Source organism: Ranitomeya imitator, chromosome 5, assembly GCF_032444005.1.
Source record: "Ranitomeya imitator isolate aRanImi1 chromosome 5, aRanImi1.pri, whole genome shotgun sequence".
In the NCBI taxonomy this organism is placed as follows: Eukaryota; Metazoa; Chordata; class Amphibia; order Anura; family Dendrobatidae; genus Ranitomeya; species Ranitomeya imitator.
The window spans coordinates 194,982,510-195,004,773 of record NC_091286.1 but is presented as its reverse complement, the minus strand read 5'-3'; the positions used below and the strand labels follow the sequence as shown (position 1 = coordinate 195,004,773).

At 45.4% G+C, this 22,264-nt stretch overlaps 1 protein-coding gene across 3 annotated transcripts in view; it reads right to left on the bottom strand.

Annotated features, from left to right (window-relative positions):
- Positions 1 to 22,264, bottom strand: part of COG2 (component of oligomeric golgi complex 2) — a 139,143-nt gene that overhangs the window by 14,452 nt on the left and 102,427 nt on the right. For 2 of the 3 annotated variants that reach the window (XM_069769462.1, XM_069769465.1), the window contains one exon: positions 20,442 to 20,581. In XM_069769462.1, the coding sequence (XP_069625563.1) occupies positions 20,442 to 20,581 (140 nt within the window). Of the gene's footprint in view, positions 1 to 4,172; positions 4,744 to 20,441; positions 20,582 to 22,264 lie in introns of those variants that run through there. The other variant, XM_069769463.1, reaches the window with a different exon arrangement.

Below are 22,264 nucleotides of genomic sequence, written 5' to 3'. Positions count from 1 at the left end.
ATTACCACATAAAGTGACACTGGTCAGATTTCAAAAATTTGGCTCGGTCACTAAGGGGTTAAAAAGCCAAATGGCGTGCCTTCCCTTCCGAGCCCTGCCGTGCGCCCAAACAGTGGTTTACCCCACATATGGGGTATCAGCGTACTCAGGACAAACTGGACAACAACATTTGGGGTCCAATTTCTCCTATTACCCTTGGCAAAATAGGAAATTCCAGGCTAAAAAATCATTTTTGAGGAAAGAAAAATTATTTTTTATTTTCATGGCTCTGCGTTATAAACTTCCGTGAAGCACCTGGGGGTTTAAAGTGCTCAATATGCACCTAGATAAGTTCCTTGGGGGGTCTAGTTTCCAAAATGGGGTCACTTGTGGGGGAGCTCCAATGTTTAGGCACACAGGGGCTCTCCAAACGCGACATGGTGTCCGCTAACAATTGGAGCTAATTTTCCATTCAAAAAGTCAAATGGCGCGCCTTCCCTTCCGAGCCCTGCCGTGTGCCCAAACAGTGGTTTACCCCCACATATGAGGTATCGGCGTACTCGGGAGAAATTGCCCAACAAATTTTATGATCCATTTTATCCTATTGCCCATGTGAAAATGAAAAAATTGAGGCGAAAAGAATTTTTTGTGTGAAAAAAAAGTACTTTTTAATTTTTACAGATCAATTTGTGAAGCACCTGAGGGTTTAAAGTGCTCACTAGGCATCTAAATAAGTTCCTTGGGGCGTCTAGTTTCCAAAATGGGGTCACTTGTGGGGGAGCTCCAATTTTTAGGCACACGGGGGCTCTCCAAACGTGACATGGTGTCCGCTAAAGAGTGGAGCCAATTTTTGATTCAAAAAGTCAAATGGCGCTCCTTCCCTTCCAAGCCGTGCGCCCAAACAGTGGTTTACCCCCACATATGAGGTATCAGCGTACTCAGGACAAATTGGACAACAACTTTCGTGGTTCACTTTCTCCTTTTACCATTGGGAAAATAAAAAAATTGTTGCTCAAAGATCATTTTTGTGACTAAAAAGTTAAATGTTCATTTTTTCCTTCTATGCTGCTTCTGCTGCTGTGAAGCACCTGAAGGGTTAATAAACTTCTTGAATGTGGTTTTGAGTACCTTGAGGGGTGCAGTTTTTAGAATGGTGTCACTTTTGGGTATTTTCAGCCATATAGACCCCTCAAACTGACTTCAAATGTGAGGTGGTCCCTAAAAAAAATGGTTTTCTAAATTTCGTTGTAAAAATGAGAAATCGCTGGTCAAATTTTAACCCTTATAACTTTCTAGCGAAAAAAAATGTTGTTTCCAAAATTGTGCTGATGTAAAGTATACATGTGGGAAATGTTATTTATTAACTATTTTGTGTCACATATCTCTCTGGTTTAACAGAATAAAAATTCAAAATGTGAAAAATTGCAAAATTTTCGCCAAATTTCCGTTTTTATCACAAATAAACGCAGAATTTATTGACCTAAATTTACCACTAACGTGAAGCCCAATATGTCACGAAAAAACAATCTCAGAACCGCTAGGATCCGTTGACGCGTTCCTGAGTTATTACCTCATAAAGGGACACTGGTCAGAATTGCAAAAAACGGCAAGGTCTTTAGGGTACCGTCACACAGTGCAATTTTCATCGCTACGACGGTACGATCCGTGACGCTCCAGCGTCGTAACAATATCGCTCCAGCGTCGTAGACTGCTGTCACACTTTGCAATCTACGACGCTGGAGCGATAATTTCATGACGTATGTGCGATGTAGAAGCCGTTGGTTACTATGCGCACATCGTATACGATATATGTTACACCATGCAATCATGCCGCCACAGCCGGACACTAGACGACGAAAGAAAGTTTCAAACGATCTGCTACGACGTACGATTCTCAGCGGGGTCCCTGATCGCAGGAGCGTGTCAGACACTGCGATATCGTAACTATATCGCTCGAACGTCACGAATCGTGCCGTCGTAGCGATCAAAATTGCACTGTGTGACGGTACCCTAAGGTCAAAATAGGCTGGGTCATGAAGGGGTTAGTGATCTAGATAAGGGAACTGAAGGTAAACTAATCAAATGTGCAGACAATGCAAAGCTAGGAGGATCCAAAGGAAGAAGAAAGCAGCAACACTTCCGTCATGTGACGAAGAAACCTTAAGGTACCGTCACACTGAGCGACGCTGCAGCGATACCGACAACGATCCGGATCGCTGCAGCGTCGCTGTTTGGTCGCTGGAGAGCTGTCACACAGACAGCTCTCCAGCGACCAACGATGCCGGTAACCAGGGTAAACATCGGGTTACTAAGCGCAGGGCCGCGCTTAGTAACCCGATGTTTACCCTGGTTACCATCGTTAAAGGAAAAAAAACAACCACTACATACTTACCTACCGCTGTCTGTCCCCGGCGCTCTGCTTTCCACTGCACTGTCAGCGCCGGGCAGCCGGAAAGCAGAGCGGTGACGTCACTGCTCTGCTTTCCGGCCGCTGTGCTCACAGCCAGTGCAGGAGGAGTGCAGAGAAGCACAGCGCCGGGGGACAGACAGCGGTAGGTAAGTATGTAGTGTTTGTTTTTTTTTACTTTAACGATGGTAACCAGGGTAAACATCGGGTTACTAAGCGCGGCCCTGCAACGTCACGGATCGCTAGCGATATCGTCTAGTGTGACGGTACCTTTAGTCCTTTATTTCCAATATAAATTCATAGACAAGGTAATAAGAGCAGGGACAGTGCAAGTAGGCCGTTTCGCGTTATACACGCTTCCACGGGTCCAGATATGACAGGTAACATGTCATTTCCTTTTTAAAAGCAATCATGTGACAGCATTTGCATATCATTAAAACATACCATATAGAAAACTAAAACGTTCATATAGAACTCATCATTAACAAATGACAACAATACAAACATATATCAAATTTCGTTGATTCACTAAGTAATACGTATTAGCTATCAGAAAAGACAAAATTTTTTTTTTTTTTTTTACAAAAATTCCTTAGTCCCAACGGACCTTGCGCGTTTGTTTTCGTTTGTGGTAAATTAACCACTTCCAAACCCACAAAACGCAAGTAGCGGGGATTGGAATCATGTACTGTCTGGACGTGCTGTATAAGACGAGGTGAATCTTTGCCGGTGGAGACTGAATGGAAATGTTTCCGAAATCTAATATTAACCCCTTTGACATATGACGTACTATCCCGTCGAGGTGGGCCCGTATGACCACCGACGGGATAGTACATCATACGCGATCGGCCGCTCCTTCCCTTCCGAGCCCTCCCATGCACCCAAACGGTGGTTCCCCCCTTATATGGGGTATCAGCATACTCAGGACAAATTGGACAACAACTTTTGGGGTCCAATTTCTCCTGTTACCCTTGGGAAAATACAAAACTGGGGGCTAAAAAATAATTTTTGTGGGAAAAAAAAGATTTTTTATTTTCACGGCTCTGCGTTATAAACTGCAGTGAAACACTTGGGGGTTCAAAGTTCTCACAACACATCTAGATAAGTTCCTTGGGGGGTCTAGTTTCCAATAAGGGGTCACTTGTGGGGGGTTTCTAATGTTTAGGTACATTAGGGGCTCTGCAAAGGCAATGTGACGCCTGCAGACCATTACATCTAAGTCTGCATTCCAAATGGCGCTCCTTCCCTTCCGAGCCCTCCCATGCACCCAAACGGTGGTTCCCCCCACGTATGGGGTTATCAGCGTACTCAGGACAAATTGGACAACAACTTTTGGGGTCCAATTTCTCCTGTTAGCCTCGGGAAAATACAAAACTGGGGGCTAAAAAAAATCATTTTTGTGGGAAAAAATTTTTGTTTCATTTTTACGGCTCTGCATTATAAACGTCTGTGAAGCCCTTGCTGGGTCAAAGTGCTCACCACACCTCTAGATAAGTTCCTTAGGGGGTCTACTTTCCAAAATGGTGTCACTTGTGGGGGGTTTCAATGTTTAGGCACATCAGTGGCTCTCCAAATGCAACATGGAGTCCCATCTCAATTCCTGTCAATTTTGCATTGAAAAGTCAAACGGCGCTCCTTCCCTTCCGAGCTCTCCCATGCGCCCAAACAGTGGTTTACCCCCACATATAGGGTATCAGTGTACTCAGGACAAATTGTACAACAACTTTTGGGGTCCAATTTCTTCTCTTACCCTTGGGAAAATAAAAAATTGGGGGCGAAAATTTTTGTGAAAAAATATGATTTTTTTTATTTTTACGGTTCTGCATTACAAACTTCTGTGAAGCACTTGGTGGGTCAAAGTGCTCACCACACCTCTGGATAAGTTCCGTAGGGACCAAAATGGTGTCACTTCTGGGGGGTTTCAATGTTTAGGCACATCACTGGCTCTCCAAATGCAACATGGCGTCCCATCTCAATTCCTGTCAATTTTGCAATGAAAAGTCAAATGGCACTCCTTCGTTTCCGAGCTCTGTCATGTGCCCAAACAGTGGTTTACCACATATGGGGTATCGGCGTACTCAGGACAAATTGTACAACAACTTTTGGGGTCCATTTTCTCCTGTTACCCTTGGTAAAATAAAACAAATTGGAGCTGAAGTAATTTTTTTGTGAAAAAAAGTTAAATGTTCATTGTTATTTAAACATTCCAAAAATTCCTGTGAAACACGTGAAGGGTTAATAAACTTCTTGAATGTGGTTTTGAGCACCTTGAGGGGTGTAGTTTTTAGAATGGTGTCACACTTGGGTATTTTCTATCATATAGATCCCTCAAAATGACTTCAAATGAGATGTGGTCCCTAAAAAAAAAAAATGGTGTTGTAAAATTGAGAAATTGCTGGTCAACTTTTAACCCTTATAACTCCCTGATAAAAAAAAAAATTGGAAAATTGCGAAATTTTCAAAATTTTCGCCAAATTTCCGTTTTTTTTCCACAAATAAACGCAGGTAATACCAAAGAAATTTTACCACTATCATGAAGTACAATATGTCACGAGAAAACAATGTCAGAATAACCAGGATCCGTTGAAGCGTTCCAGAGTTATAACCTCATAAAGGGACAGTGGTCAGAATTGAAAAAATTTGCCTGGTCATTAACGTGCAAACCACCCTTGGGGGTAAACGGGTTAAGCGATCTAATGGTTTTCCCAATATAAAAGAAAAAACAAGGACAAAAGATGATGTAAACAACATACTTTGTCTTGCAAGTAATCAAATCCTTTATTTTATCTTGCGAAGGGCCAATCTGCAGGAAATTCCCTGTTAGATGATACTGGCAAAAATTGCAATCCCCACATTTGAAATTTCCTTTTGGGGTATTAAGAATTAACCAGTTATCATTCGATTGAGAAATACGATTTTTTACTAAGAGATCTGTTAGATTGTGTGTTCTTTTGTAAGCAAAACGGGGAGTTATTTTGCAGCATGTATTTAAAGCGTTGTCTGATGCCAAGATATGCCAATTCTTACGGACTGACGCATGTATAGCTTTATCAAAAGGCAAGAATTGGCATATCTTGGCATCAGACAACGCTTTAAATACATGCGGCAAAATAACTGCGGATCAAACGCTGCGCACAAAGACGCAAATGTGAAACCAGCCAAACACTAGAGATGACAGAGAAAGGTTTTAGATGGATCTAGATAAGCATGAACAATGGGCAGTGACCATGAGAATGGAATTTAACAGAGAGAAATGCAAGATTCTACATCTGGGAAAGAATAACAAAAATTACATCTATATAATGGGAGGAATAGAACTAAGCAACAACACGTGTGAAAAAGACTTTACTAATAGATCACAGACTGCACAAGTCAGTGTGATGCAGCAGCAAAAAAAAGGCAAACAGTTCTAGGATGTATTAAGAGAAGCATAGAGTCTAGATTGTGTGAAGTAATTATCCTCTTCCACTACTCCTTGGTTAGGCCTCATCTGGAATACGGAGTTCAGTTCTGGGCACATTTTAAAAAAGACATTAAAAAGCTGGAGCAACATCAGAGAAGAGCTACCAGGATGGTAAATGGACTACAAAGTATGTCCTATGAGGGACAGTTAAAGGATCTGAGCATGTTTAGCTTGCAAAAAGAAGGCTAAGAGGAGACAATCGCTGTCTACAAATATCTGAAGGGATGTCAATGTAGAGGGATCATCATTCTAATTTGCACATGTAAACTGTGCAGGAGGTGTAGGTTAAATCCGCGCTGCCTCAATGATGAAGTTCCAAGGATAATAAATTTAAAAGGTGGCTTATTCAACGCGTTTCAAGGTCAGTGCGACCTCTTCTTCAGGAAATTCCACATACAACATCTTTTTTAAATTTTTTATCATCTGGATTTTTTACTCTATTATCTAGTAGTGCTCCTTGATTTAATTTCATAGAATTATCAAAGGCTCGTTTTACTAGATTTGTGGGATAGTTCTGAGCACGAAATTTTTTACTCAATATGGTGGATTGTTCCTTATAATCAATATCAGCAGTGCAGTTCTTTCTAATTCAACGGAATTGGTTATTTGGAATATTGTTTAACCATTTGGAGTAATGACCACTGCTGAAATGAATGTAGCTATTTGCATCAACTTTTTAAAAAAATGTTTTGCTACAGATGTTGCCATCTTTTATAAAGAGTATAACATCCAAGAAATTGATGTTATTATTATCATAAAGGGCAGTAAATGAAAGACCCCAGTTATTATTATTAATTTGCTGGATAAAATTATCAACATTATTTTCTGTGTTATCCCAAATAAATATCAAGTCATCTATAAACCTTTTATAAAAAAAAATTTGTTTTTGCCATGTTTCATTTAAAATAAATAATTCCTCAAAAACCCCCATAAAAAGATTTGCGAAAGTAGGTGCTACTTTCGAGCCCATTGCGGTCCCTTTGATCTGGTGATAAAATTCATTTTCAAAGGTAAAATAGTTATTTTTTAGTATAAAATCCAATCCTTTAATTAGAAAGTTTTTTTGAATTGAGGAGAGCCTATTATCAAATTTAACCCCTTTCTGACATGGGACGTACTATCCCGTCGAGGTGGGGTGGGCCCCCATGACCATGGACGGGATAGTACGTCCAGCGCGATCGGCGGCGCTCACGGGGGGAGCGCCGCCGATCGTGGCCGGGTGTCAGCTGTTTATCGCAGCTGACATCCGGCACTATGTGCCAGGAGCGGTCACGGACCGCCCCCGGCACATTAACCCCTGGCACACCGCGATCAAAGATGATCGCGATGTGCCGGCGGTATAGGGAAGCTTCCCGCAGGGAGGGGGCTCCCTGCGGGCTTCCCTGAGCCCCCCGCAGCAACGCGATGTGATCGCGTTGCTGCGAGGGTCTCACCTCCCTCCCTGCTTCCTCAAGCCCCGGATCCAAGATGGATGCGGATCCGGGTCCTGCAGGGAGGGAGGTGGCTTCACAGAGCCTGCTCAGAGCAGGCTCTGTGAAGCCTGCAGTGCTGCATGTCAGATCAGTGATCTGACAGAGTGCTGTGCACACTGTCAGATCACTGATCTGTGATGTCCCCCCCGGGACAATGTAAAAAAGTAAAAAAAAAAATTTCAAAATGTGTAAAAAAATATAAAAAAAAATATTCCTAAATAATGAAAAAAAAAAAAAATATATTATTCCCCTAAATACATTTCTTTATCTAAATAAAAAAAACAAAACAATAAAAGTACACATATTTAGAATCGCCACGTCCGTAACGGCCCGACCTATAAAACTGGCCCACTAGTTAACCCCTTCAGTAAACACCGTAAGAAAAAAAAAAAAAAAAAACGAGGCAAAAAACAACGCTTTATTATCATACCGCCGAACAAAAAGTGGAATAACACGCGATCAAAAAGACAGATATAAATAACCATGATACCGCTAAAAGCGTCATCTTGTCCCGCAAAAAACGAGCCGCCATACAGCATCATCAGCAAAAAAAAAAAAAATTATAGTCCTGAGAATAAAGCGATGCAAAAATAATTATTTTTTCTATAAAATAGTTTTTATCGTATAAAAGCGCCAAAACATAAAAAAATGATATAAATGAGGTGTCGCTGTAATCGTACTGACCCGAAGAATAAAACTGATTTATCAATTTTACCAAACGCGGAACGGTATAAACGCCTCCCCCAAAAGAAATTCATGAATAGCTGGTTTTTGGTCATTCTGCCTCGCAAAAATCGGAATAAAAAGCGATCAAAAAATGTAACGTGCCCGAAAATGTTACCAATAAAAACGTCAACTCGTCCCGCAAAAAACAAGACCTCACATGACTCTGTGAACCAAAATATGGAAAAATTATAGCTCTCAAAATGTGGTTACGCAAAAAATATTTTTTGCAATAAAAAGCGTCTTTCAGTGTGTGACGGCTGCCAATCATAAAAATCCGCTAAATAACCCGCTATAAAAGTAAATCAAACCCCCCTTCATCACCCCCTTAGTTAGGGAAAAATTAAAAAAATGTATTTATTTCCATTTTTCAATTAGGGCTAGGGTTAGGGCTAGGGTTAGGGTTTGGGCTAGGGTTAGGGCTAGGGTTAGGGCTAGGGTTAGGGCTACAGTTAGGGTTGGGGCTAAAGTTAGGGTTAGGGCTATGGTTAGGGCTACAGTTTGGGTTGGGGCTAAAGTTAGGGTTGGGGCTAGGGTTAAGGCTACAGTTAGGGTTGGGGCTAAAGTTACGGTTAGGGTTTAGATTACATTTACAGTTGGGAATAGGGTTGGGATTAGGGTTAGGTGTGTGTCAGGGTTAGAGGTGTGGTTAGGGTTACTGTTGGGATTAGGGTTAGGGGTGTGTTTGGATTAGGGTTTGTTATAATTGGGGGGTTTCCACTGTTTAGGCACATCAGGGGCTCTCCAAACGCGACATGGCGTCCAATCTCAATTCCAGCCAATTCTGCGTTGAAAAAGTAAAACAGTGCTTCTTCCCTTCCGAGCTCTCCCGTGTGCCCAAACAGGGGTTTACCCCAACATATGGGGTATCAGCGTACTCAGGACAAATTGGACAACAACTTTTGGGGTCCAATTTCTCCTGTAACCCTTGGGAAAATACAAAACTGGGGGCTAAAAAATAATTTTTGTGGAAAAAAAAAAGATTTTTTATTTTCACGGCTCTGCGTTATAAACTGTAGTGAAACACTTGGGGGTTCAAAGTTCTCACAACACATCTAGATAAGTTCCATGGGGGTCTAGTTTCCAATATGGGGTCACTTGTGGGGGATTTCTACTGTTTAGGTACATTAGGGGTTCTGCAAACGCAATGTGACGCCTGCAGACCATTCCATCTAAGTCTGCATTCCAAATGGCACTCCTTCCCTTCCGAGCCCTCCCATGCGCCCAAGCGGTGGTTCCCCCCAACATATGGGGTATCAGCGTACTCCGGACAAATTGGACAACAACTTTTGGGGTCAAATTTCTCCTCTTACCCTCGGGAAAATACAAAACTGGGGGCTAAAAAATAATTTTTGGGGGAAAGATTTTTTTTTTCAATTTTCACGGCTCTGCGTTACAAACTGTAGTGAAACACTTGGGGGTTCAAAGCTCTCACAACACATCTAGATGAGTTCCTTAGGGGGTCTACTTTCCAAAATGGTGTCACTTGTGGGGGGTTTCAATGTTTAGGCACATCAGTGGCTCTCCAAACGCAACATGGCGTCCCATCTCAATTCCTGTCAATTTTGCATTGAAAAGTCAAACAGCGCTCCTTCCCTTCCGAGCTCTCCCATCCGCCCAAACAGTGGTTTACCCCCACATATGGGGTATCAGCGTACTCAGGACAAATTGTACAACAACTTTTGGGGTCCAATTTCTTCTCTTACCCTTGGGAAAATAAAAAATTGGGGGCCGAAAGTTAATTTTTGTGAAAAAATATGATTTTTTATTTTTACGGTTCTACATTATAAACTTCTGTGAAGCACTTGGTGGGTCAAAGTGCTCACCACACATCTAGATAAGTTCCTTAAGGGGTCTACTTTCCAAAATGGTGTCACTTGTGGGGGGTTTCAATGTTTAGGCACATCAGGGGCTCTCCAAACGAAACATGGCGTCCCATCTCAATTCCAGTCAATTTTGCATTGAAAAGTCAAATGGCGCTCCTTCGCTTCAGAGCTCTGCCATGCGCCCAAACAGTGGTTTACCCCCACATGTGGGGTATTGTCGTGCTCAGGACAAATTGTACAACAATTTTTCTATTTTCTCCTGTTACCCTTGGTAAAATTAAACAAATTCGAGCTGAATTAAATTTTTTGTGAAAAAAAGTTAAATGTTCATTTTAATTTAAACATTCAAAAAATTCCTGTGAAGCACCAGAAGGGTTAATAAACTTCTTGAATATGGTTTTGAGCACCTTGAGGGGTGTAGTTTTTAGAATGGTGTCACACTTGGGTATTTTCTATCATATAGACCCCTCAAAATGACTTCAAATGAGATGTGGTCCCTAAAAAAAAAATGGTGTTGTAGAAATGAGAAATTGCTGGTCAACTTTTAACCCTTATAACTCCCTAACAAAAAAAAATTTTGGTTCCAAAATTGTGCTGATGTAAAGTAGACATGTGGGAAATGTTACTTATTAAGTATTTTGTGTGACATATCTCTGTGATTTAATTGCATAAAAATTCAAAGTTGGAAAATTGCGAAATTTTCATAATTTTCGCCAAATTTCAGTTTTTTTCACAAATAAACGCAGGTACTATCAAAGAATTTTTACCATTGTCATGAAGTACAATATGTCACGAGAAAACAATGTCAGAATCACTGGGATCCGTTGAAGCGTTCCAGAGTTATAACCTCACAAAGGGACAGTGGTCAGAATTGTAAAAATTAGCCCGGTCATTAACGTGCAAACCACCCTTGGGGGTAAAGGGGTTAAGGAAGTAATGAAAACATAGTAGTCCAACATCGTGTGGGATGTTTGAGTACAGTGCTGAAACATCCATAGTAAGAAAGATATACAGGTCCTTCTCAAAAAATTAGCATATAGTGTTAAATTTCATTATTTACCATAATGTAATGATTACAATTAAACTTTCATATATTATAGATTCATTATCCACCAACTGAAATTTGTCAGGTCTTTTATTGTTTTAATACTGATGATTTTGGCATACAACTCCTGATAACCCAAAAAACCTGTCTCAATAAATTAGCATATTTCACCCATCCAATCAAATAAAAGTGTTTTTTAATAACAAACAAAAAAACCATCAAATAATAATGTTCAGTTATGCACTCAATACTTGGTCGGGAATCCTTTGGCAGAAATGACTGCTTCAATGCGGCGTGGCATGGAGGTAATCAGCCTGTGACACTGCTGAGATGTTATGGAGGCCCAGGATGCTTCAATAGCGGCCTTAAGCTCATCCAGAGTGTTGGGTCTTGCGTCTCTCAACTTTCTCTTCACAATATCCCACAGATTCTCTATGGGGTTCAGGTCAGGAGAGTTGGCAGGCCAATTGAGCACAGTAATACCATGGTCAGTAAACCATTTACCAGTGGTTTTGGCACTGTGAGCAGGTGCCAGGTCGTGCTGAAAAATGAAATCTTCATCTCCATAAAGCATTTCAGCCGATGGAAGCATGAAGTGCTCCAAAATCTCCTGATAGCTAGCTGCATTGACCCTGCCCTTGATGAAACACAGTGGACCAACACCAGCAGCTGACATGGCACCCCACACCATCACTGACTGTGGGTACTTGACACTGGACTTCAGGCATTTTGGCATTTCCTTCTCCCCAGTCTTCCTCCAGACTCTGGCACCTTGATTTCCGAATGACAGGCAAAATTTGCTTTCATCAGAAAAAAGTACTTGGGACCACTTAGCAACAGTCCAGTGCTGCTCCTCTGTAGCCCAGGTCAGGCGCCTCTGCCGCTGTTTATGGTTCAAAAGTGGCTTTACCTGGGGAATGCGGCACCTGTAGCCCATTTCCTGCACACGCCTGTGCACGGTGGCTCTGGATGTTTCCACACCAGACTCAGTCCACTGCTTCCTCAGGTTCCCCAAGGTCTGGAATCGGTCCTTCTCCACAATCTTCCTCAGGGTCCGGTCTCCTCTTCTCGTTGTACAGCGTTTTCTGCCACATTGTTTCCTTCCAACAGACTTACCATTGAGGTGCCTTGATACAGCACTCTGGGAACAGCCTATTTGTTGAGAAATTTCTTTCTGGGTCTTACCCTCTTGCTTGAGGGTGTCAATGATGGCCTTCTTGACATCTGTCAGGTCGCTAGTCTTACCCATGATGGGGGTTTTGAGTAATGAACCAGGCAGTGAGTTTATAAAAGCCTCAGGTATCTTTTGCATGTGTTTAGAGTTAATTAGTTGATTCAGAAGATTAGGGTAATAGGTCGTTTAGAGAACCTTTTCTTGATATGCTAATTTATTGAGACAGGTTTTTTGGGTTATCAGGAGTTGTATGCCAAAATCATCAGTATTAAAACAATAAAAGACCTGACAAATTTCAGTTGGTGGATAATGAATCTACAATATATGAAAGTTTAATTGTAATCATTACATTATGGTAAATAATGAAATTTAACACTATATGCTAATTTTTTGAGAAGGACCTGTACTTAGGTTTCCATAAAACTTTCTGTAAAAGCACCAATAAATGGGAGGAATCACGAAGATGGCTATTAAGATTAAAAACATGTGTAAGCATAATTCGATCAATATATTGTGCAAGATTGGAAGTCAGTGAATTTATACCTGCAATAATGGGCCTGCCTGGGGGGTTTTGTATATTTTTGTGTATTTTTGGCATAAAAAACTTTTTTCTTTGTTACTAAAAATATTTAGAGTCAATCCTTCTGTAATAAGATCATTATATTTCTGTATGGAGGATGCATAGTTATTAAAGGAACCTTTCTTATAATAGTTATTATCTGAGAGAATTTTTAAAGCTTCATTAATATAGTCACAACGATTTTGTATCACTATCCCTCCCCCCTTGTCTGCTGATCTGATCACAATGTTATTATTTGAGGCTAGTGATTTCATCGCCTGTTTTTCCCCTAAACTGAGGTTTAAATTCTTCTTTTTATTACAAATGTTGTTGGAAGGTTTGTTGGTAGTTATAATATTCTCCAGTTGTTTTAATACTATACCATTAAATACTTTTATGTGATGACCCTTGTCTTCAAGTGGATAGAAGTTGGACTTTGTTGGAACATCTAGATGAAATAATCTATCTGTTTCTTTGGGGCTTTCTTCTGCAGCTATATTTGTCATGTTGTATGTGGAATTTCCTGAAGAAGAGGTCGCACTGACCTTGAAACGCGTTGAATAAACCACCTTTTAAATTTATTATCCTTGGAACTTCATCATTGAGGCAGCGCGGATTTAACCCACACCTCCTGCACAGTTTATATTGTCATACGGCCGTTGATCGGCTTGTGGATCTGCAGCAGCCAAAATCGCTACAATCGCTACATGCTTTTCATTCAACAAAATCAGGTGAGCAATTCTAAGAAAGCTCTCTTGGTTATCTAGAGGATAAGACCCTATTTTGCGCTTTGTGTCTCCATTTTTTTCTCTCCTAATTTGCACATGGAAACACGAGAAGTATGGAATGAAACTGAAAGGGAGGAGATAGATTAGATATTAGAAAATAGGGATTTTTGTGTGTACTCACCGTAAAATCCTTTTCTCCGAGCCACTCATTGGGGGACACAAGACCATGGGTTATGCTGCTGTCACTAGGAGGCTGACACTAAGCTGAGACAAAAAAAGGTTAGCTCCTCCCCTGCAGTATACACCCTCGTACTGGCTTCCAGACACCCAGTTCAGTGCAAAAGCAGTAGGATAGTAACAATATAACAATTAACATTAGAATATAACATGTCAAACAAACAGTCAAGATCAAAAAACAAGATCACGAGCCGAAAGGCTACCAGGGTGGGTGCTGTGTCCCCCAATGAGTGGCTCGGAGAAAAGGATTTTACGGTGAGTACACACAAAAATCCCTATTTCTCCTTCGCCTCATTGGGGGACACAGGACCATGGGACGTCCCAAAGCAGTCCCTGGGAGGGAAACAATACAACCAAATAACTCCGTGTACCATCTGACTACAAATGCGCCACGGCCGCTTGCAGGATACGTCTGCCAAGGGCCGCGTCCGCAGAGGAGTGAATGTGAACATTGTAATGCTTTGTGAAAGTATGCAGGCTGGACCACGTTGCGGCCTTGCAAACCTGCTCCGCTGTTGCCTGGTGCCGGATGGCCCAGGAAGCACCCATCGACCGAGTGGAGTGAGCTCTAATCCCCGCCGGGATAGGACTGCCCCTGACCCGATAGGATTCCTGGATAGCAGATCGGATCCATCTGGCTATCGTGGATTTAGACGCAGCCAAACCCTTTCTGTGACCCTCCGGGAGCACGAAAAGGGCGTCCGATTTTCTGAAGTGAGCCGTTCTGGAAATGTACCTCCTGAGGGCCCTTACCACGTCCAGAGTATGGAGAGCCTTCTCGACCCTATGTTTGGGCTGCGGGCAAAAGGAGGGAAGAATGATGTCCTCATTGAGGTGGAAAGAAGAGACCACCTTCGGAAGAAACGCCGGAGAAGGACGTAGGACTACCTTGTCCTGATGAAAGGCAAGGAAAGGAGCCCGGCAGGATAAAGCGGCGAGCTCTGAAACCCTTCTGATGGACGTCACCGCTACCAGGAAGGCAACCTTCCAAGAGAGAACAGAGAGCGGGACGTCCTGAAGGGGTTCGAACGGAGGTTCCTGAAGAACCCCCAGGACCAAGTTGAGATCCCAGGTCTCTAACGGCATCCTGTAGGGGGGAACCACATGGGAGACTCCCTGAATGAAGGTCTTGACCTGAAGGTTGGTGGCGATCGTACGCTGGAAAAGCACGGATAACGCTGAGATCTGACCTTTGAGGGAACTCAGGGCCAAACCGGAATCCAGACCAGCCTGAAGGAAATTCAAGATGCAAGGGATAGAGAAAACGAGCGGAGGGTGACCCCGGAGCCTGCACCATGAGAAGAAGGATTTCCAGACGCGGTGGTAGATGGAGGCGGAAGACGCCTTGCGAGCGCTTAACATGGTGGGGATGACCTGCTGAGAGAAACCGGCACGAGTTAGAATCCAGGTTTCAAAAGCCACGCCGTTAAACGTAGGGCCCCTGAGCTCTGATGGTAGATCGGTCCTTGGCGAAGCAGGTCTGGGCGGTCTGGCAACCGGAAGGGAACGTCGGCTACGAGCTGAACGAGCTCCGCGTACCAAGCGCGACGAGGCCAGTCTGGGGCGACCAGGATGACTGGAACTCCCTCCGTCTTGATCTTTCGGATCACCTTCGGCAGTAAGGGAAGGGGAGGGAACACGTATGGGAGCTGAAATTGATGCCACGGAGAAATCAGCGCGTCCACTCCTATGGCCTGGGGATCCCGAGATCGAGCAATGAAGTTGTGGACTTTGGTGTTCAATCTGGACGCCATCAGATCCACGTCCGGGGTCCCCTAGCGAAGACAGATCTGGTGAAAAACCTCTGGGTGGAGTTCCCACTCCCCCGAGGCAAGGCCCTGGCGGCTCAGGAAGTCCGCCGCCCAGTTCTCGACTCCCGGAATGTGCACCGCAGAGATGATGGAATGGTTGGTTTCGGCCCAACGAAGGATGAGGGAGACTTCCTGCATCGCCTCCCTGCTGCGGGTACCCCCCTGGTGGTTGATGTAAGCCACCGCCGTGACGTTGTCCGATTGGACTCGTACTGGGTGACCCGCGAGCAGGGCGTGAAAGCGACTCAGAGCAAGTCTGATAGCGCGAATCTCCAGGATGTTGATGGGGAGTCTGGATTCCCGAACTGTCCAACGGCCCTGGGCAGAGTGGTGAAGAAACACCGCCCCCCAGCCAAGAAGACTGGCGTTGGTAGTTACCACTAACCAGCGGATCGGGAGGAATGACTTCCCCTGGAGAAGAGACGAGCCCAGGGTCCACCATACGAGAGATTGTCTGACCCGCGGGGACAGGGGCAAGGACGGTCGAGGGATGAGAGACTCCTGTCCCAGTTGTCCAGCAGAGCCTGTTGCAAGGGACGGAGATGGAGTTGAGCAAAGGGAACCGCTTCGATTGCTGCAACCATCTTCCCCAGGATCTTCATGGCGAAACGAATGGTTCGCGGACGAGGATGGCATAGCGCTCGGGCTCCCTGATGAAGCGCTTGGGCCTTGGACCGGGGAAGCAAGACCAGCCCCCTTGAAGTGTCCAGGATCATTCCCAGAAAGGAGATCCGACGGGCAGGAACGGGAGAGGACTTGTCCCAGTTGATCAGCCAGCCCAGGCGCGAAAGAGAATCCAGGGTAATGTGGACGCTTGACTCGCAGGCTTGGAAAGATGGGCCCTTTATGAGGAGATCGTCTAAGTAAGGTAACACGACGACTCCTCGAGAATGAAGGATGGCCATGACAGCCGCCATGACCTTGGTGAATACCCTGGGCGCCGTGGCAAGACCGAAGGGTAAAGCCGTGAACTGGAAGTGGTCCTCCATAACGGCAAACCTTTGATGAGGTGGGAAAATCGGGATGTGAAGATAGGCATCCTTGATGTCTATCGAGGCCAAGAATTCCCCTCTTTCCATCGAAGAGATGACCGATCTGAGGGATTCCATCCTGAAGTGCCGGACTCTTACGCACTTGTTCAGGAGTTTGAGATCCAAAATGGGTCGCACCTTTCCGTCCTTCTTTGGCACGACGAAGAGGTTTGAGTAGAAACCTTTGAACCTCTCGTGTTCCGGGACCGGAACAATGACCCCGCTCTGGCGGAGAGCGTGAATGGCGCAAAGAAGAGCGCGAGACTGAGCGGCCGAACTGGGAAGACGAGAGGGGAAAAACCGAGTTGGAGGAGGAGAGGAGAACTCTATCTTGTAGCCAGACGATACCAGATCCCTGACCCATTCATCGTGCATGACGGAGAGCCAGGTTTGCTGAAAAAGGAGTAGGCGTCCGCCTACTCTGATGGTATCGACTGGCACCGTTCCCGAGTCATTGAGACGGGAATCTGGGAGGTCTGGAACCTCGGGTTCTGGGCTGCCTCGGTTTCCCGCTCCAGGAAGGATTCGGCCTGAAGGAGGGACGAGCGTCTCTGTCTGTGCGGGCGGAACGGTCTGATCTGGGAAGACCGGAGGGGTTGGACCAGGCTGGGCTGGTACGAAAAGGCCGAAAGCGAAAGTAAGGCTGGCGCTGGAAAGCCGCCTTGGGCCTCTGTTGGGGAAGGAACTTGCTCTTTCCCCCTGTGGCGTCGGAAATAAGCTGGTCAAGCTTTTCGCCGAAAAGTCGCCCGCTTTGAAAAGGGAGGGAGATCAGAGATTTCTTAGAGGAGGAATCTGCGCGCCACTCCCTGAGCCAAAGAGCCCTTCTGATAGCGATGGCGTTGGAAGCCGCCGATGCTGCGCAATTCGCCGCGTCGAGGGATGCGAACATCACGTAATCGCTAGCCATGGCTAACTGCTTGGCTAGGTCTGCCATCTCAGACGGGAGGTCCTGTTCATTAATGGATTTCGCTAGAGCATCCGCCCAGGAAACCATAGCCTTGGTCACCCAAGCCGCGGCGAAGGAGGGGGACAGGGAAGAGCCAGAGGCTTCATACACTGAACGAGCTAGAGAGTCTAGCTGGCGTTCAGTGGGACTCTTAATTGAAGCGCCCTCCGGAACTGAAAGAAGCGTTTTAGAAGCTAGGCGTGAGACCGGCGGATCTACTAAAGGAGGATCCGTCCAGTCTTTCACGAGATCCGCTGAGAAGGGATACTTTGATACCAGGTCCTTCTTACCCGTGAAACGCTTATCTGGATGCTCCCTGTGACGCCTGACTATATCCAGAAAGGCTGGATGAGAGGCAAAAGATTTGTGGGAACGTTTGGATCTGGTAAAAGAGACCGCGTGTTCCGGAGCGGAATTAGCATCATCATCCACCTTAAGTGCGTGATTGACTGCAACAATGAGGGAGTCGACCGTAGCTCTCTACTCCGGGGCCTCCGGGTCCAATGATACCTCGGACTCATGATCAGAGTCGTGAACGCTGTGAGCCCCCAAAGAGGGTGAGCGAGAGGTGGAGCCGCCAGACCTTGAAAGAATCCGTCGCCCCCTTCGTCCGGAATAGATTAAAAAGAAAAAATCCGAGAGATTAAAAATCAGTGTGCCTCCTACGGACACTAAGCTTGAACTGGGTGTCTGGAAGCCAGTACGAGGGTGTATACTGCAGGGGAGGAGCTAACCTTTTTTTGTCTCAGCTTCGTGTCAGCCTCCTAGTGACAGCAGCATAACCCATGGTCCTGTGTCCCCCAATGAGGCGAAGGAGAAAAACCTTTTGAAAGTGAGGGTGAACAATGAGTGGAAAAGACTGCCACGAGAGGTGGCGAGTACTGCTTCAATGGAAGTCTTCAAACAAAGAATGGACAGACATCTGTCTGAGATGATTTACTGAATCCTGCATTGAGCAGGGGGTTGGACACCACGATGACCCTTGAGGTCCCTTCCAACTGTAACATTCTATGATTCTACAGTATGTGGCTGAAGAGGCATGTCTGAAACAGGAGTGATAAGAGCTTTTACAGGGGTCCGGAACCTCACAAGGCACACTAGCTTATATTCATTTAGGCAAAGATTCATTTAGGCAGAGTCTGAGCGGCGAGGAGAGCGCTCAGGAGAGGTAGTGCGGATCCGTTTTCGGGATGACCGAGCCTCTTTATGGAGAGAGCGGCCCCTGCTGACCGACGATTCCCCTGCTATGGAGGGATCTCTTAACGCCTGTAACGGATTACCCCGTTCCCCGGGAGGATTTTGAATGGATTTGATGGCATTGGCTAAAAAAATCCACGGACTGCGAGAGTGAAGCGACCCACGGGGGGGGAATAGGTACGCCAGAGTCGGTGGCGGTGGAGGGCTCCTGGGCACATGGAGCATCGCAGGCAGAGCAGAGGGGAGAACTTTGAGGCCTAGGAAGTGGGGCCTGGCAGGTGGTACACGCAGAAAAAAAGGTCGTATGCACCTTAGAGGATTTTTTAGACCTAGACTGCGACATGATTCTAATGCAAAAAAACCCACAGGGGCTATAAACTGGCCTGGGAAGCAGAGGGCGACGCTGCAGAGGAGAAGCTGACGATGTCTCCTTACCCCGGTCCTGTGTCCCGCTGTCCTGGGAAGCCGGACTGTGAAGCCCGAGATAGGAAACTGGCTGCACGTGGGCGCTGTGACACGGAGATGCGGCAGAGCTGGAGCTGCGGCGTGTAGTGAGGACCAAGATGGCCGCCGAGATCAGGAGAGAGATCTCGGCGGCTGCGAGAAGCGCCAGGGACCAGGGGGCGGCGCCGCCGATGACGCGCATGAGTGGGCGGAGCCTATCGGCAGCGACCAGCGGCTAGGCCGAAGCCGGGGGCTAAATTTGCGGCCTCGGCCCGGCGCGCGGCCGCAAAGTGCCGACGCTTCAGCCCACCGATACTGCGCTACAGCCCCCAATGTGCCATGTTAGGAGGAGCCCTCCGGACCGCCGGCGACCCCCCCCATCCCCCACAAGACACTTACCCCGAGGAGGTGAGAGGAGCCTTAGGATGGCTGGGACGGTGCAGGGGTTGGGAAGCCTCCATCCACCAGCCCCAGACAGGGGGGTGGAGAGGAACCGTCCACCACCTGAGTCACACAGAACATTGGTGATGCAGTGTGGTCTGCACGGACGCCACGGGGATAGGGCCACTGTACAGCCGAGGGTAGAACCTGGTGGACAGGGCAGATGTCCGGCAATAAAAAGGCCTGGCTGCAGAGGAGGATACTGGAGGAAAACACCAGTGCTCGTCTGTATAGAGCGGGGAGATCGGCGCCCTTTTAGGGAAAAAAAAACATCGCCCAAAAAAAGGTCAGCTCAGGCAGTGGCTCCCACGTCGCAGGAGAGGATACGGTGAGGTGAAACTCCCGTGCTCGCCTGTTGTTGGTTCGGGGGAGATCGGACCTTGAAAGAATCCGTCGCCCCCTTCGTCCGGAATAGATTAAAAAGAAAAAATCAGAGAGATTAAAAATCAGTGTGCCTCCTACGGACACTAAGCTTGAACTGGGTGTCTGGAAGCCAGTACGAGGGTGTATACTGCAGGGGAGGAGCTAACCTTTTTTTGTCTCAGCTTCGTGTCAGCCTCCTAGTGACAGCAGCATAACCCATGGTCCTGTGTCCCCCAATGAGGCGAAGGAGAAAAACCTTTTGAAAGTGAGGGTGAACAATGAGTGGAAAAGACTGCCACGAGAGGTGGCGAGTACTGCTTCAATGGAAGTCTTCAAACAAAGAATGGACAGACATCTGTCTGAGATGATTTACTGAATCCTGCATTGAGCAGGGGGTTGGACACCACGATGACCCTTGAGGTCCCTTCCAACTGTAACATTCTATGATTCTACAGTATGTGGCTGAAGAGGCATGTCTGAAACAGGAGTGATAAGAGCTTTTACAGGGGTCCGGAACCTCACAAGGCACACTAGCTTATATTCATTTAGGCAAAGATTCTTAAATACAAAATATTTGTAAGGCAGGTCCACTCACTTGTGTGTACATTCAGAGAGGGTTCCTTTCAGCCATCCTTGTCTAGTTGCTGTTTTTACTTTGTTCCCATACTCGTGCTGAATTTGGAACAGTGGCTTGAGAGCATTGTCCACGTAGGAGGACGCTTTTGTAGGCACCTCCTGCAAACAATAATATATATTTCTCACAACATATTGTTTTCACTTAAATGACATCTACCAGAAGAAAAAAAAAGTACACTAAAACCCCCTCTGAATATTTTATGTTTATGCGGAGATGTGATCACAAATTTACAGTTTTGGTGAAAACTTTGCAACTGTGTGACTTTTAACCTTTATTTTTGAAACTTGTAAAGCTCAGATAATATTTTTCCAAACAGGAGCCGTTATAAAAGGTTATTCACACACTGGACTTTTTATTACCAAAATTATGCTACAAAGCATAGCCAATATTAACCACCCAAAACATAAGAGTATTGGACCCTACTCTGATATAAAATGAGACTAGACAGTGCAAAGTTCTGGCTATATTTAACCCCTTTTCCAACAATGACATAATGTTGAAGCCAGAAGTTTATATACACTCCTGACAAAACTGGTGTAACTGACCCAGGTTTGTAGGTCTTCTTGCTCACACCTGCCTTTTCAGCTTTTCATTAATTTTTAATAGGACTGAAATCAGGGCTATGTGATGGCCACTCCAAAATATTGACTTTGCTATCCTTAAGCCACTTTGTTACCATTTTGGAATTATTCTTCGGGTCATTGTCCATTTGGAAGACCCATGTCCGCCCAAGGTTTAACTTCCTGGCTGATGTCTTGAGATGTCGCTTCAGCATTGTCACAATCTTCACTTCTCATGATGACATCTATTTTGTGAAGTGCACCAGTCCCTCCTGCAGCAAAACAACCCCACAACATACTGCCACCCCCGTGTTTCACAGTTGGGATGGTGTTCTTAGGCTTCCAAGCTTCTCCCTTTTTCCTTTAAATTTAACAATGGTCATTATGCACAAATAGTTTAAATTTTAGTTTTATCAGATCACAGGACATGTCTCCAAAAATTAAGGTCTTTGTTCCTGTGTGCATGCATTAGTCTGGCTTTTCTATGTTTCTTTTGGAGTAATGCCTTCTTCCTGGCAGTGGCCTTTCAGCCCATGTTGATACAGTACTCGTTTCACTGTGGATATTGACACAATCTTACCAGCTTCCGCCATCATCTTCACAAGGTCTTTTGCTTTTGTCCTTGGGTTGATATGTACTTGTCGGACCAAAATACGTTCATCTCTGGGACTCCGAACTCATCTCCTTCCTGAGTGGTATGATGGCGGACATTCCCATCTTGTTTGTACTTGCGTATAATTGTTTGTACAGGGGCTATACATCCGCTCTGCGCACCAAATCTGAGACAAAATGGCGTGCAGAAAGGTGATCGTTATTTTACATTAACCCCTTTGGCGCTGATTGGCTGAACAATAGTTTCTGGCCAATCAGCGCCAAAGGGGTTAATCAGGTGAGGTGACGCTGCGATCACCCCACTCATTGTGACGGTTGTGATTGGTGCTGTGTCACACAGCACAGATCACAGCAGGTCACATGTTTTTTCTTTTCACTAACTTTATTAACATAATGATGTGCCTGGCTGGTCAAAATTGACCAGCCAATCACAGCGACTGCAGATGTGGGGGAGGGGGACGGGGTGGTGGTGCAGCCCCCCGGGGTGACATGCAGGGATGGTCTGCTGTCTGGGACAGCAGCCATCTTAACCCGGTCACCACGTGATGCAGCGCGGTAACTGGAAATAGCATCGCTGTATTAGTATTGCGGTTTGCGCAAGCGCACCTC